A 16364-nucleotide genomic window follows, 5' to 3' on the forward strand; every position below is an offset into this window, starting at 1 on the left:
GCTTTGTGCCTTTAAAAGTTGTTGATTCCCTAGAGTGATTTATCTTTTCCACCCTTTCCCCCTAAAGGCGTGCTATAAATACCTAGGCATCATTTATTAATAATCACCTTGCCGCATAGTAATCAATCCCGATGTTTGCGGTTGTATATTTTAGGGAGCCGTTTTATATGCTGCAGGTTGATCTCTTCACAAGTTACACCCGTGTAATTTCTGGAATTATTAGGACCTTATATGCCTTGTATCTTTTTACACTGTCCCTCTTCCTTTCCAAGGCTCTCTTTCATACTCAATTTCCTTATTCCTGATAATATTTACCAACTTCTGTTAAAGAATAAAACTAATAATGAGAAAGTTTATTCATGCACTTATACGTAAGACTCCATCTAAGTCAAAAGCCAAGGGCTATACTAATATTTGGTTGGGTAGCCTGGAAGCATAAGGCTAGCAAAGAATATAATTCCAACCTGCCTTTTACTCTTGAAACTTCACCTGGTCTCCCACAATCAGATTTGGATAAGATCATTTTCGACACCGACTGGAAACTAAGAGCGGGATGGGTATGCATGCATTCCAAAAGTTATGATGCTCGTCGCAGTACAAATATCTTTCGTTTTGTTAATAATGCCGGTAAAACCTATGATGAAGATGATCTAGCTATTGAAAGAGCTCAAGTATTCAGAAAAGAGTATAAAGATGGAGTTTACTACTATCGCCGCTTGGAGATTGAGAATGTTTCTCTGCCCCTGGGATCTGGGAGGTCTGCTATTAAGGCAGGGTGGGGCTACCGGTAGACCTGAAGCATGTGAGGTGAAATATTCACTCCTTTTGGAGATTGCCTTTTACTTTTTACTTTTTTCCTTTTCCCTTTTTCCTTTTTATTTTCAATGTTCCATTTTCATTTTTTCAAGCTACCTATCATGTTATATTTCTACCATTACTAGTAGGATATAGAATATTATGAATCAAAGCAAATTTTGTTTACTTTCGAATTAAAACCAAGGCCTAAAGAAAATTTGACTATCTAATTCGGCTATATTAGTCTGTAATATGGCTTCCAATACGAATTCCGAAAGGCAAAGTCTCAAAGTAATGGCGTTTTAAACTCCATGCTCCGCCGGGATTTGCTAGTTGTAAAAATTCATCCTTTATATAAAATCAATTAGAAATTTTATTGACAAAAAGAGACTTTAAGCTTACCTTCATCAATGGCTCAATAGATGGTTCTGTCTTTGCTTTGTGTACAAAGGAGCGTGCTAACCGTGAAAGGGATTCTATATTATCATCTTTCACATGGTCAGAGAGGGAGGTACCACGATCGCTCAGTTCAACCACTATTGCTCCAACATCTCTTATATCTTTGCGAAATGCAGTGGATGAAGAGTCATTCGCTAACAGACATTCCCCGATATTTGCTAAAAATCACCATATTAGAAATTAGAATGGCTCAGAGTAGACTTGAGCCTATCAAGGTGTTTTGGATGGTAAAGGATTACTAGAAAACCTTAGAACATACCAAGCTTTACCTGTCCTTGTGAAGTAAGAATAATATTACTCAGGCTTAGGAGACCATATAACGCCTTCAGCTCCGAATGAATATATTTCAGCCCATCAAGTACTTCCTTGCAGATTGTTGCTATATCGGCTTCATTGAAATAAACTGTCCCTGCAACACAACCGATAGTAATTGCCATATGCTCATATTCGTATATCAAATAAACAACTTGGTCTGATTGAAAGAAGTCGATTAGAGATATGATGTTTTTGTGACCACTAGCTTTAAGATTTCGAATATATCTAGATCTTCGGACCTCAGATTGTTTGATGAGGCAGCTTGGTAAATTCTCTAAGTCTTTCAACGCAATAACTCCTGGCCCGGCCTGGTCAATTTGGAATGACCTGTGGTAATCTTTGAGTGAGCTATGTTTGGAATCTTCCGATTGTTGTCGAATTTCGCTTGGAATCACTGGAATCCCTAGACGGTGAGTATGGTTCTTATCAAGTATTTTCGCAGGGCGGCTAATTTGATATCCACTATCTTCTTTCCATAAAGAATTAGGGAGCACTGTAGCTCTCTTTGTGTTTGTGCCCATTTTAGTTTTGAATCTTGATATAAGTCTGTTTAGAATTCTGTTATTTCCTAGCCTATTTATTACCTTAGAAAGCCAATTAGGGCACTAGTCTGTTTTAATTATTATGCTGCAACATAAAAAACAGTGTCGCAGTAGAAAGTAGTTAAATCACAACCAAACCCTTAGTTCAGACTATCAACTTACAATGGACTCTTTCCAAAACACTCTTGGCCAGCAAACCAATATACTTGCTGCTCACAGGCTTCAGTTCTTTCTTGGATCTGCAATTATCGAGTCCTGTTACCTCGAATTTGAACCAACTCCTTTGCTTGGAACTCGAATATTAGATGAAAGGAATGTTTCCAGACTTATGAACATCTTCCAAATTGAAGGTTGCAGTAACCTTGAGCCAGAGCACAAAATCGCTGCACTAATAGACGAGCAAACATTTCACGCAGCTCTCTCACAATCAAATCTCACACTTCATCAACTAAGAGACCCAACAAATCAGCACTATCTTATTTTCAATACTGATGTTCGGCTAAACTGTATATACGGAAGACACCGTGTGTATGCTGCTGATCGGCTTGGTATAAGGACTTGGTTAGTTGATCTATATTCAGATGGTTAGTATTCTTATTTCTTTAGTGTGAAAAGGTCACTAAATCAAAACTTCAAAAGCTATATCACCAGAGACCTTAGTACAGCTAAGGGAGGAGTCAGGTAAAAGCTTGGAGTTCACAGATGGTGAAATATATCGTACCCTCAGACTTTATCAACTTTCTCAGAATGATATTCAAGAGAAAAGGTGGTGGGCAAGGCTGGCATCAAATGGTAAGAGGGAAGATATTAAGCGCTTACAGCTTAATAAGGATCTTCTTACTAGCCTTGATAAGTTGTTACCGTTTTTTGGGCTATGGAGGCCTCTTAAAACAACCCAGATTGAAAGGATGCTGGCATTGAAGTTTCCAGAAGTAAGTTTCCGCATGTGTGATCTAGGTGAAATATCTATATATATATAGATAGGTACTAACAAACCTAGATATTGTGCCAATACCTAAATGAAATGTATACAGGCTGGTCCTCTATATTTCAAGATCCAGCTGGATCATTTATAGATGCTGTATCAGTCCAGCTTCTCGAGGGCTTAATGCCCGAATCATCTCTATTAGACCGGGACCAGATTACGGAACTTACTCAGACAGGTCTGATATTTCCCCATATATCCGGGGTCGGTGAGAGAGAGGTGATTTTACAAAGTCTTCTCTCAATCCCTGGAAGAATTCTATCACTTAATACACTAGCTCGGGATACCTTATTTCTAGACGAGCCTGCCTGGGCCATCCGCCGTTTATTCCCACCCTTTAAAGGTAGAAGCCTTCATAAGGTGATGCTCTATCATTGGAAGTTTCCTGTTACTCTCGGGTTTCTAGATGTTCAAAAGTCTGAACATAGCTATACCAGAGTATCAAAGACAGTAAACTCGTTTACTATTTCTATGCTACAGCTTTGGCTCTTTGCAATTAGGCACTTTACCTACCGACAGCCCCGTTCTCAAGATAACCGGAAAGGATCTACTGAGGCTTTGAACCTGGGGAATCTTGCTCTTTTAGCACAACGTCTGGGCTTCAAATCAAATCAAATCACCAACCTTCGAATTGAGACCAGCAGCAGAGTCATAGCAAAGGATTTCCTGTCTTCTTTATGTAAAGAGGCATTCTATGAGATCCAAGATTCGAAACTACATACAGCATCAAGACAGTTACAAAGCTTCCTACGTACCATCCCAAAGGGCCAGGAACAGGCGATTGATAAAGCCCTCTATGTTACAGACCATAAACCTGATATGGCCAAACGGAGGTTCAACCGACCAACGCGAGAGCAATATATGCAACAAAGAAAGTACCTCTTCTTTCATCATATATTTGACTTAGACCAACCACCTTCTGAAAGTCCTACGGCTATTGGTGTGATGAGAAATATCTTATTCTCATTCTTCGGCTATGAGTTTCGAGGTATTCTGACAAACGACCCAGAGTCCCCTAGTGGTGGACTAGGTGTTCGGATTCCAGATAATACAAATCCAGACTCTGAACACAGTATGGATACATATAGCGGAGCTTTAAGGGAGCCTTCCCTAGCTTCAGATATGAGTCTAGATGAGGTGTCTTTGGAGGTACACCAGGTTGGGGCTCTACAGGTTATAGAGCCTGAAGCTGGTAGCCCATCAAGCGAGTACTCTAGACTTCAGTATATTGCAGATCAGCGAGATACTTCAGTATCTACACCAGATGTAATGTTAGAGACTCACCCAACTGGAAGTCCTGAGCCATCATTACCACTTGCTCCGGGCTTTGAAGATCTATCTTCCATCTCCGAGATGGAGCGTGAATCGTTTATATCTTCATCAAGGTCGGCAAAGGATATATTTCACCTTTGGAATCAGTCACAGAAAGAGGTTATTGTCATTTGGATGTTTGAAGCTAGGGCTTACTATAAGTTCTTCCTCGGAGGAGGGCCAGCACTACGTTCCCTTCTTGGTAATCTCTCTAGGGATCATGTTTTTCTCCTCATAGACGATTTTGGCTTAGGGATACCAGACATCAACCAAACATATACCAGAACTTTGGAAGAGCGATTATTGATTGTTCTCAGACGAAAAAATCCTTTTAGCAGGAGTACAGGGGGCCCTATGGCTGAGAAAAATTTAGATGATCTTAAGGACTATGTAAGAAAATATGATACAGCCCTTGGGAAAAGAAAGATAGAAGAAGAAGACAGCAGCCAAAACACAAAGCGCCAATTGTACTTAACATATAAATAGTTTAAATTTACTCTTAATTACGTGAATAATAAACTCTTTCTGACTTAGAAAAAGTTCCCTAATTGGGCACGTTGGTCAATCCATGAGACCATGACCTAATTATCAAATACCTTATTAAATAAATCAACAAATATATTTATATATTTTCTTCCTATCTTTGGTGACCATGAGTTTGGTATAACTATCTTATTTTTAAAATCATTATAGGTGTTCATTTCAAATTGAGGTGACGCTGGTCACACCCATTAAGATCATTCATCATTTTTCATGTGAATCTTGATTCTTATGATTTCAAGTTTCTTACTGGTGGTTTCATTATGCTAGGAATCTTATAATTTTGGGATGATGGTGCGACTTGGTCCGCTCCGTCAACTGCGACATTGTTTATGACACGAAAATCTATAGCGGCCGATATCGGCTGCCACAATACGTCAGTGTTGCTGCGACATTATTTATGGCGCCATGAACTGTAATCTCGATTATGGCCAGTACACTGTACTTAAAAACTAGCACCGGCACACTCAATATCAATTATTGTTATAATCACAGATCTTATAAGTCATTAGTCAGAAAAGACATAACTGATTATCTATTACTATGGGTCAGGAAACTAAGAAGAAGTCTCGAGATAAGCGTCAGAGAGACGCACGGGAGATACAAACGCCGGCCCCCGATGAAGACGACTTTGACTCGCCAGCAGAGCAATCGCCACTAGAGGAATCACCACTAGATGAATCACCACCAGCTGGAACCTCTTTAAACGATCCACCACAAGCCACTTCTTCTATACAGGAATCACCACTAGCTACATGGGAGCCAACACAGCCCACACCAGAATCACCATATATCGGACCCTCAACACAAATATCAACACAGGCCACCTCGTCTGCACATAAATCTTCCTTGTCCGGGGCTTCTTCACAGGATACTCCACAACCTGGATCTTTAGGGGGAAAAGGAAAGGCCCCAGAGCGGAAGATCAGGTTCGCTAGAAATCAAACTGAGGAAGGTGACTTCGCCCCGAACGCAGGAAGTTATGACTCAGGCAATGAAACGAGTTCCGATGGCGAGCTTTCAGATACAGGCGATCAAATGGACGAGGACAAATTAGCTCCAATCGGTTCCTGGGTTAGAGAAATCATAAAAACCGAAACTTCGAGACAGTCGCAAATAATGATCGAAAGATTCTTTCATACTGATCAACCTCAATATGATCAGTGTCTGAAATTTTTTCAAGGGCTCAATGCAAAAATCCGGAAAGCCAATAGGACAAATAACGTTACAGATGTCAATACTGGCACCGTCCCAGAAAGAGGATATAATGATATATTTCGAACTTGGCATCAACAGGCTAGAAATACCGATACAGCTCAACAATTCTGGCTCGACTTTGGAAATACCCAGCTTTTGATCAAGCTCTTTAATCAAAGACATCATCTTCCTTGGGACTGGAATATGAAGCAAGAATGGGCTATGAATTTTGCAGATAGCCCCCCTGAATTCACGGAGGAAATCTTTTTCATTAGTGATAATGAGCAAGCTGATTTTTCATCTGTTAACAATAACCAGGGAGATCTATCAGAAGAGTCAAACAGTGAAAGTGATACTGGGATTGAGCTAACAGGGCTTGATGCTCTAGAGGCAAGAACTATAAACCAACAGCGCCGACTAAGTTCAGCTAAAGTTCTGTATTGGTGGCCTAAAGGTACTGGCTCTCAGATCTTTGTACGCTATGGAGATCGGTCTGTTCCAATCTACCGTATTCGCGCTGGCTCAACTGAGAGCTCTGATCCTAGCAAGGTCGAACGCGTTTTAACAACAAAAACACGCGGTACTGCTCGAATTGTGGAGTCAATGGACGGGAACCAAGAGGAAGTTTGGATGTATACCCGACAGAATGTGGAAGATATCATTGGTATTGGCTGGAAAGTCGAAGATGATGATGAAGATGGCCTTGATCCTCTTGACTTGATTGAACCCGCAAAGAATGCAATCTACCCACAGACTCGTATTCTGGTTAAATGGAGAGATGGTCTATCTACACTTGAAGGACGGTCATTTATTCGTCGTATTACTAAAGGCCCGGCCTTGGATGGTGATAAGGTTATATATCAAAAGGCTGAAGAATCAGAGCTCTCTTATCTTGAGAAATATGGGGTAGAGGTAGTAAATGATGATGCTACTGATAATGAAGAGAGTGAAGATGGTGACGACGAAAGTGATAGTTCCGATGAGCCCACAACTATTCCAGGTCAGAGATATCGCAGCAAACACACTAACCAACAGCAAAAACTTCGACCTCACAATAAGCCAATACAAAACCTCCGCCCAGTTACTAAAGGTCATAATAAGCCTATGCGAAATGCCCGGCTGGTTGCTAAGGATCGCAGTGATGGACACCATAAGGAGCCTATGAAAGATTTCCGCATAGTTACTGCTGAGAGTTTGGATTCTTCAAGTGAGCCCAGTCGTGGCTACAAGAAAAACAAAAGCAAGCGTGGCCAAACATACCGCAACAACATAGCTCGCGATCCGGCATATCAACAGAAACCTTCTGAGGTAATAGCATCTACTAAGGTAGAACAACTTCAGCGCGAGATAAGTCGTTTAAGGCTTAAGAATTCGGAATTGTCTTATCATGCGAATAATAGACGAGTAGCTAGAATGGGTTAAATGTTTAAAGCATGTGTTTATATTTTTTTTTTTTGATTTTCTGTTTGATTTTCTGTTTGATTTTCTTGAGTTTTTAGTTAGGTTTTCTTCAACAGAAAATTCTATATTTATGCGATAATGCGAAAGTGAATTCTCCTTATTTATAACTCAGGACTTCAGTAATAATAATTTATGTATATAATTTATGTAGAAGATAGTAGATAAGCTAAATCCAGATTCATGAATTAGTAGACTAGAACCAAGAAGGGTAAAGGTGACCTGAAAACCAACTATGGGGGTTGTAAGCGTGGTGGAAAGTAGCGATCTTGAAATCTGACCGTGATCTCTGCAAAGATTTTCAGTCTTGGCATTGCAGCCTTGCTGCCTTAGGTCGGCGGCCCATCACCTGACCCTGGCCCTGGCTGTATACTCGAGTCTAGAAGTTACTTGATCTGCATGCCCTGCTTCTAACTTCATATGCATATATTCTGACTACATGCAGTTATAATTGTTTGGTCATGTGAGCTTACTCTCACTCCATCTTCTCTTGATAGCTTGTTCTCTCTTTCTCTTCTTCCTCTTCCTTCCTTGCAAGTTGCAGGCTGCAGTACTCTACTACTCAAGAGTCAATATTATCATATTACGTCCTCGCCCTCGCCCTCCTTCCCTCGTAGACTCGTTCCTCGTGTCTCTTCAACCATCTCTTGATATCAAGGTAAATTCAAATTCTCTATTCCCTCTCTATACTAATACTTCTATCATAGATGTCTTCTCCCTGGGCTAGCCCTGGTCCCCGATATCGTGACCACCTTGATATCGTTCAATATCTTCTAGATAATTACCGCGCACTTGCGATATCAGCAGGACAGGACCCACAAACCGATGTGATGTGCATTAGCTATGCTCGAGACCTTCGCCGCGGTGCCCGAACCCTCCTTTCTCGACTGTTCACAGCGGATAATATATTTTTCGCCAATATGCCTCAGTCAATGCTCTGGGTGGGCGGCCCCCCTAGTAGCTTGCTCAGAACTATAAGCAGCTATATCAACCAATCTACCGCCCAAAGCTTTTGTGCTCCTCCTTGTGTTCCCTGTCTTATGGCACTTTTATCCGCGCCTGAGATTCAAGCCGATGCGCTTGATGAATGCCTACACAGTGACCCTTCAAATCGCTGCCGCGGATGTTGGAATCAGAGCCGAGTATGTTATCGCCTTAACTCCTCCATATCAAACTCTGTGATGGTCACACTCACTACCGCATTCCGCTCCGAGCTGCGTAACAGCCTCCCCGCCCTCTCTAGTCATGACGCCCGCCGAGCTTTGATTCTTGCTATGTACTCTGAGCATCGCCGTGCATCCTGGGCAGAATATCTCCGCTATTCCCCTGGTACTGGTGCTGAACCAGTACCGCAGCCTGGCTCTGATGTCGAGAAACTGGTCTCGGAGCAAGAGTGTCGTGAACCACGATTGGTAGAGGAGGTTAGTGATCACTGATGAGTAGTTTTGAGAAATAAAAAATAGATTTTCAAGTATTCTTGAAGCTTTATAGTAATTTTAGATCTAAAATTCTATAGCTAGTTTACATGTATATTATATCATAATATAATAAGAAGAAGAAGCTATATTTATATATGTTTGTTATCTCTTATCTCCATATCTGCTTTTTAGTTACATCAATTGATGAAAATTATGAATGATAGTCTGGTTTTTATATAGCTTCACTCTCAAGTGCTCTATTAGATCTGTAACTGAAGTCTGCCCTGGCTGTCAGGTAGCAACGGGTCCTTCCTTTTCTTGGTCTTTTCCTTCTGTGCTGCTTCTTTTTATACAAATCCTCGAGCTTCCCCCCCTCCCTTTGAGCACATCGTACTTGTATGGACACGAAGACGTTTTGTAGTTGCTGTCTCTGCTCCACATCGTCGTCTTTTTGCGGCTTGGAGTGGCTGCCGATTCGGTCGGCAGTTCAAAGTAGAGCGATGGAAGTCAATGATCAAAGCTCGTCCTAGCTCCTTATTCCAAAGGATATTATCACGCCGAAGATCTTCGTGGACAATTCCGAAAGATTTTATTTCCTTGCAAGATTTGCGGATCTGTTCGCGAAGCCAAGGTGAGAGCTCCATCGTAGATATGCTTTCGCCACCCCATCCCATGATAAGCATATGACGGATTTCCCCGGCTCCATGAAGAAAGTAAACTTTCACCAAGTCAAGTGTGCCCAAAAAAACGGGCACCGCCGACCCTTGAGCTTTCCGCAAGATTTGGTACATCAGCGCTTCCCCGGAGACCTCTTTCCACAATTCCGATGTGGTTCCTTTCCCGATGACAGTATAGCCATATGCGGCACAGGTCAATTTGAAGGGAGCACCATATGATCCGCACCTTCCAAAAGGTATACATCGGTCAATATTTTCGTCTAATTCTGCTTGAAGTAGGTTTACCAGATCCTCTGATGTGATGAGATGCTTCAAGCTATCTCTGCCTTGACGATGGAGTATTATGTTTGGGCAATGGTCATCCAAAATGCCTCTAGTTTGTAGCCCAAGAAAACAACGCTATGTACAGAACTGTGCATTGTGGCGCCGTAACTGACTGCCTTGGTTTTCACTAGACTCGTGACGAGTAGCTTATCGGGCAGACGGCGAGGACATGACTTCACTGAATCCACGCTTCCTTCCTGCTGTGTGATTCGGATCGGAGTCAGATAGCTCTAGTAACTAGGAACGGTGTTGCTTATCAGGAGGTGCACAGGTAGCCTGAGATCTGGTAGGCACTCGACGGCCACCTGTTGCGGTCGAATCTGGTGGAGATGACGGTAGCGCGTAAGATGAGCCAGATTCTGGACTTAGGAAGTCTATAGTTGTACTATCAGAATTTATAGTAATCTGCTGGAGTTCTGTATTGGAGAATTGAGAACGAGTGTGGTCAAAACTAGTCTCCCAAATACGAAGATCAGGTCGCACAGAATTCCTCCATTCCTGGCCGCGCATGGGTGAGTGGAAAGCCATCAAACATAAGCATAGAGTCCGTGCAACGGAAGTTAGGGGCTGCTGGAAAGAATTCTCGTCTTCGGAACATATCCCGCTGTTGGGATCACACAAAAAGTATTTGAGTGTACTAGGATCACTGCGGGGAACATAGAGGAGAACCCGAGCGATCCCGTTGGTCACATAAGAAAACTCATGCCCTTCTTGAATCATCACATGATACTCCTAGACAATGACTGCCTACTAGGTAGGCGAACGTTGGCGACGTAAATACATCCTTCAGCGCCTCTTCCCCGGTTCTTACAGCTAGTGCATGGACGCCCGTCCTGGGAACACCTAATCCTTCTCCGACATTCTTCACAGCTTATAGGAAGACGGTTGGTTGGCTTCCGGGCTGATGAGGAGGAAATCATTTTTGGTATGAAAACAGAATCTTCTAAGTTCAATGTTTCACGATTGGGTGCTCCACGTGAAAAAATTTGAAGGATATTCTGAGACACAGAGAGGCCCTGAAGGGGAGGGGGATTTGTTGCTACCTAAAAGGTAAAAGGGGTGAGTATTACTTAATTGAAAATCTTTACTCGGGTAATGAGTGAACTTAAATAGTATCAATTAAGAGTATATATCTTGCTATCGCATCATATTAAGTTTTGACTAGGCTGACTGTTTCTTTCCTTCGATTCGCTAGATTTCGGTTAATAATTTTACACCTAGCATTCTTGTTCTTTTAGGAATTCATCATCTGAATACTTAAAGGCATAAATTCGACAGAAACATCACATTGAATCGTTCAACTCTAGCATTCCTTGCCACCTAGAATCCCACTGCTCTTATGCAGAAAAACAAAAATTTGAAGTAGGTACAGACTTTTGGAACCCTATGTAGTATAATATGGCAAGTGAAGATATAATAATATTATACTAAGGTCCTAGAAACTTAAGAAAAAGACAGATAGGAGAGAAAAAGAGAAAGAAAGAAAACAGGAAAGAAGAGTCAACCTTAAGTACTTTAAGGTTGACGACAGGCAATACAAGCAACAGGACATGGAGCGTGGAACAGTGTAGGTATAACCATGATCTTGGAACCAGGTTGGTTAAAGCATCTCCTCATCATCGCTTTCGCCATCATCATCGCCATCATCATCGCCATCATCATCGCCATAATCATCGCCATAATCATCGCCATCATCATCACCATCGTCATCACCATCACCATCATCACCACCACCTCCATCATCGCCAGACGGGCGGAGTAAGGCATTAGGGAAACCGGGAAGGGTCACAAGCTCCCCCATCGCTGTCCAAGGATGTCCAGTTATCCTCATGCACCTCCCAAGTATGATAACTTCGAAGAATTCTCTTCCAGGTTTTCCTTTTTCCCCGGCAATGCCTACTTTAACATAGCAGCAGGTCCACTTCTTGCTAGCGTCCAAATGTTGCTTGTCGCTAAGCAATTTCAAAACATGGTGTTGCAGTATATCTTCAACTGAAAAGAATTGATCTCTTGCAGAAAAGCACATTGCACGATGCAAAACAACGCTTTGAAGATATTGTTGCCGTGCAGGATTGTGATATCTTTCTGCTGGGTTCCAAGTTTCGACCATTTCACCTCCGTTCTCGTGACAAACTTGTGATTTCCAGAATACATAATGCTCCAAACTCGAGTTTGGGTGTAGAAGAGGGTCCATTTCAAGGTTGAAGGTGGCTGGGTGTTTGCAGGTCGAGATCAAATGAAGAGAAAGATCTAATGCTTCGTTCAAGGTTGTCTGATATAGAATAGTAAGTATTCATAGGCTTTAAATAGATACTCCAATTGATAGATCTCTCCATAGACTAAAATTATACTAAGCATACCTTATAATAAGAACAGATCAAGAGTCCTTTGGGTATAAACAACGTTTGACGATTGGGTGCTCCACATGAAAAAATTTGAAGGATATTCTGAGACGTAGAGAGAACCTGAAGGGGAAGGGGATTTTATACCAATAAAAAGGTAAAAGGGGTCAGTATTCCTTGATTGAAAATCTTTACTCGGGAAATGAGTGAACTTAAATAGTATCCATTAAGTTTTGACTAGGCTGACTGTTTCTTTCCTTCGATTCGCTAGATTTCGGTTAAAAATTTTACAACTAGCATTATTGCTCTTTTAGGAATACATCATCTGAATGCTTTAAGGCATAAATTTGACAATATTCCAGGGTTTTCGAAAGTTGCTGGACTAGAGATGAATTGACTTCGATAAATCGATTCTGGGTATCCTTGGAATTATCAGGGTCATTAATACTCATTATGCAGTTTTTTTCCGGATCGGGATTTACTAACTATAATATCATTAATTATGGATATGTTTACTGTTTTTAACAAATCAAATAAGAATTAAGATCAAAGAATAAAACTACTTGATTTTTCATCATCAATTTACTTTAAGACTATTACGTGAAATCCACATAAGTTTCAACCTTGCATATATGAACGTATAATGAATACTAGGTGAAAATGGGGAGTATTCGGACCCTAGGAACCTTCTTACTAACTAAAGATATAAACTAACTACCTGAACTACAGATTCAATAAGTATATGATCTATCTACTTCGATATGCTGAGATTCTGAAAAGCTGAATGTGTCTTATAAATAATAAATTATTAGTATATTTATATATAATTAGTGTGGGAGATAGATCATAGGGGTAATGGGATAGGAAGGTAATTTGAGGATAGTCTGATTCTCTGATACTATCAAAATAACAAATTCACTAAGAATACTCATATTTCCTGCATATCTGTTATAAAACTTTCCAGCATAATTGTCACTTGATCAAGCTTTGCTGCCTTTGTCTGAACAATCAAATCCGATACATCAAATGCTTCATTACCAAGTGCGAGGATTTTCCCAGTCGTTATTTTTTCAATCATGGGTTGGGTAACGCTCCATCTTGAGTCATGATTTAAGACACGACCGCATGCGATTTCCACAATGTCATTCAGAAGATCCTGAGAGAATTGACCAGTTACCTCTGAATTATTTGGCATCTCCTCATGTCGATTTTGTAGGATAACCTCGAGTATTGGGACAACTTTCTCATCCATCAAAAAGCTTGTTAAAGATGCGGCGTCTTTCCAAGTCTTAAGATCCACACGTATGTTTTCCAAAGTCCACCGAACTGTAGTAATACACAGTCGATTTGTTGCTTCCACCAAGAATCCAGAGGGCGGTAGAGAACCATGCTTGAGAAGCCAGTTTAGCATAGCTTCGGGATCTCCCCTAGCTATAATCCCAGTCCAACCAAACCATTGGCCGTGGAAAAATCTCGACAGATCGAAACTTTTGAGATATAGCTGATCCGCTAGCTCAACATCAACAAATCTGCAGATTCTTTCGATATCGATCGGCTCGATGGGAGGTAAACTCATATTTTGGAAACTCTCCCAATATACTCGAAACCATCTTTCATTGACGATTGAGAGCTTGAAAAGCGTCAATCGTGGGAGTGAAAAGATTTGAAGAGGTGTTTCTCCCATTTTGGCATTTGGACTGGTAAAACAAGCAAAGATGTACCCCCTAGTATACTCCTGGCCATTGATGAACTCATAGCACAAATCGCAGTTAAATGAATCAAGCAGTCGCAGGTCGTTGGAATAATTCTTGCTGCTGAACATATTCACAATAGTGTCTTGACTGGTGATGACATTCTTTTTTATATTCCATTTATCGCGCAATTTTTCCATAAAGGAGGAACCGTGCAGAAGATCTGCGATATGAGGATTGATAGGATGATATTGATTCTGTATCTCTTGTAGCATATGTATGGCACTATGCTGACCGAATGGCTGGGACAGAGCTTGAATAACTGTCTTATTCACTAGTTCCCATGGTTTTTTGTTGCTTTTCCATAGATCAAGGCTATCAAGTAGCCTTTCGGAGGCAGTGGATAAATCCATGATGTAGAAAGATTCAAAAGATTGAAGTAAAAGCAGAAAAGACTTGAGAGGTATGTGGGAGAAACAAGAATGGTACAACAGTCGATGGATCTTAGAGCCTTTTATAGTTACAGTTTATATATATAGTCACTAAATAGGTTAACAGAAACTGAGAACCACTCAAAATAACTCTTTCTCTAGATAGAACTGTACAGAAGTTGCCAAACACAGGTCCATAAGTCCTGAATTTCAATTTAGCTAAAAGTCAATAGGAGTTGGGCTACTTTCTCCCTGCAAAAAAACTATTAGCCACATTTTTCACATTCCCCATACACAATAATTTACTAGATTTCATCCTGTAGTAAGACTCATATTCTCTACTTAGTAACTACACAATAATATCAAACTTGTGATCTTTGGAATTTGCGGTATACTAAAATGCCTCTTTGATCCGAATCACTTAGTAAACGCTCTAATCTCTTTCTGGGGGATCAGGGAAATTTTTAGATGGTAGATGTGTACCCCTTTTGGTGTTTTTAGTTTATTCCCTTATGTATTGACTGATATTCCTGTTAAGTAAGAAAAATAGTTCATATTTTATATGTTTACGTCTTACGTCAGTCTATTTACATTTGAAACTTGCTTGCTAGCTAGCTAGAGATATAGAATGTAAGTAAAGAGTTTGTCTGAAGTATGTTATGATATGAACTGTCTGAAGTAATCGAATAAAGTAATTCTGTCTTAAAGAAATGTTGTAAGGCGCTTCATAAAAGCAGGCAAATCAGAGATATCAATCTAATATTAAAAAGCAAGTCTATATAACCGGAAACAGTCCATTCAAAGATAAAGCTAAAGCTAAGAAGAAAAGGAAATAAAAGGGCAGGAAGGAAGAAAAACAAAAGGAGTAGGCTCATCATCACGTAGGCATGTATATACATATGATACCCTTCATGACTTTGGTCAATAAACCTGCGCTAGAACTTCAAAGGAAGAAACCAAAGAGTTCATCTGTGAGAGCTAGATGTCTCATAATATGATCGAAAATTTGGGTGCTAGGTTCAGAAGGACGGGCACAGGCCAGTAATGCACAATCCCGCTGCTCTGCTATGCTTGTACTACGATCCAGTAGCCAACATGCGGCCTCTGGACGTTCATTCAAAGTAGCAAAGAGAGCTAGAGAAGTAGAGTTATTTTGATATGCTGGCCCATGTCCTCTTTCTTCCAGCCAGGAGAAAACTTCTGAAGAGCTTGGGTTTTTGAGAATCATATTGTGCCAAAACGACAAACCATAAAGCTCCACCAACGACACAAGATCGACCCCTCGACAAAGCATTTCACTAGCCAGCTTGTGAGTGGCAAAATGACTAATTTTGTAAAGAGTATCAGGGTCCATTGCCTGAGTAATATCCATTCCTGATAAGCAAATCTTTTCCCAGCATATGTAAAATAGACTTGGGTTTCTTGCTGCAAGCTGGAAATTTGACCAGCCCTCATGATTTTTCGATGCATATGCAGGCTCGAGGATATGCTGAAGAGGCATATTGTGTAGTAAAAGCTGAGCTATGATCAGCTCTGGCTTGAGAAGTGAGAGGGAAAAGAAGCTTTCACCATTACTACTATAGTAGCATGGACTGATCACCCCCATTTGAAGTAGAAAACTGAAGCAGTCTACACAATCCCTCAGACATAATGAAGCAGGGTCGCAATCTCCTGCGGCATTTTCTATATCCTTCAGAGCATCGTCATAACTCGCGTATATCTTCCATTTATTTTTAAGCAGAAAGTGCATGAATTCACTTCCTAACACATTTTGAATGTCGTTGCGAGTGGTATGATTGGTTTGAGGGTTCTGCTGCACAATTAGAAGCGAATGAATAATTCGGTGTGAGGAGGCTTCATCTGGTACAGAGAGCAGGTC

General features: G+C 40.8%; 3 protein-coding genes across 3 annotated transcripts; 2 read left to right on the top strand and 1 right to left on the bottom strand.

Annotated features, from left to right (window-relative positions):
• Window positions 1–5490: 5490 nt before the first annotated feature.
• Window positions 5491–7566, top strand: N7466_009419 (uncharacterized protein; the record flags this gene model as incomplete). Its single annotated transcript, XM_057168808.1, has 1 exon — window positions 5491–7566. The coding sequence occupies one exon, from the start codon at window positions 5491–5493 to the stop codon at window positions 7564–7566; it is 2076 nt and encodes a 691-aa protein (XP_057017514.1).
• A 743-nt stretch (window positions 7567–8309) lies between these two features.
• On the top strand, window positions 8310–9038 carry N7466_009420 (uncharacterized protein; the record flags this gene model as incomplete). The annotated part of the gene is made up of 1 exon (XM_057168809.1): window positions 8310–9038. The coding sequence occupies one exon, from the start codon at window positions 8310–8312 to the stop codon at window positions 9036–9038; it is 729 nt and encodes a 242-aa protein (XP_057017515.1).
• A 2583-nt stretch (window positions 9039–11621) lies between these two features.
• On the bottom strand, window positions 11622–11822 carry N7466_009421 (uncharacterized protein; the record flags this gene model as incomplete). The annotated part of the gene is made up of 1 exon (XM_057168810.1): window positions 11622–11822. One exon carries the CDS (start codon window positions 11820–11822, stop codon window positions 11622–11624), a length of 201 nt encoding a protein of 66 aa, XP_057017516.1.
• Window positions 11823–16364: the final 4542 nt, after the last annotated feature.

This window comes from Penicillium verhagenii (assembly GCF_028828195.1).
Source record: "Penicillium verhagenii strain IBT 33310 chromosome Unknown utg000009l_segment0_segment0, whole genome shotgun sequence".
NCBI classification, from domain to species: Eukaryota; Fungi; Ascomycota; class Eurotiomycetes; order Eurotiales; family Aspergillaceae; genus Penicillium; species Penicillium verhagenii.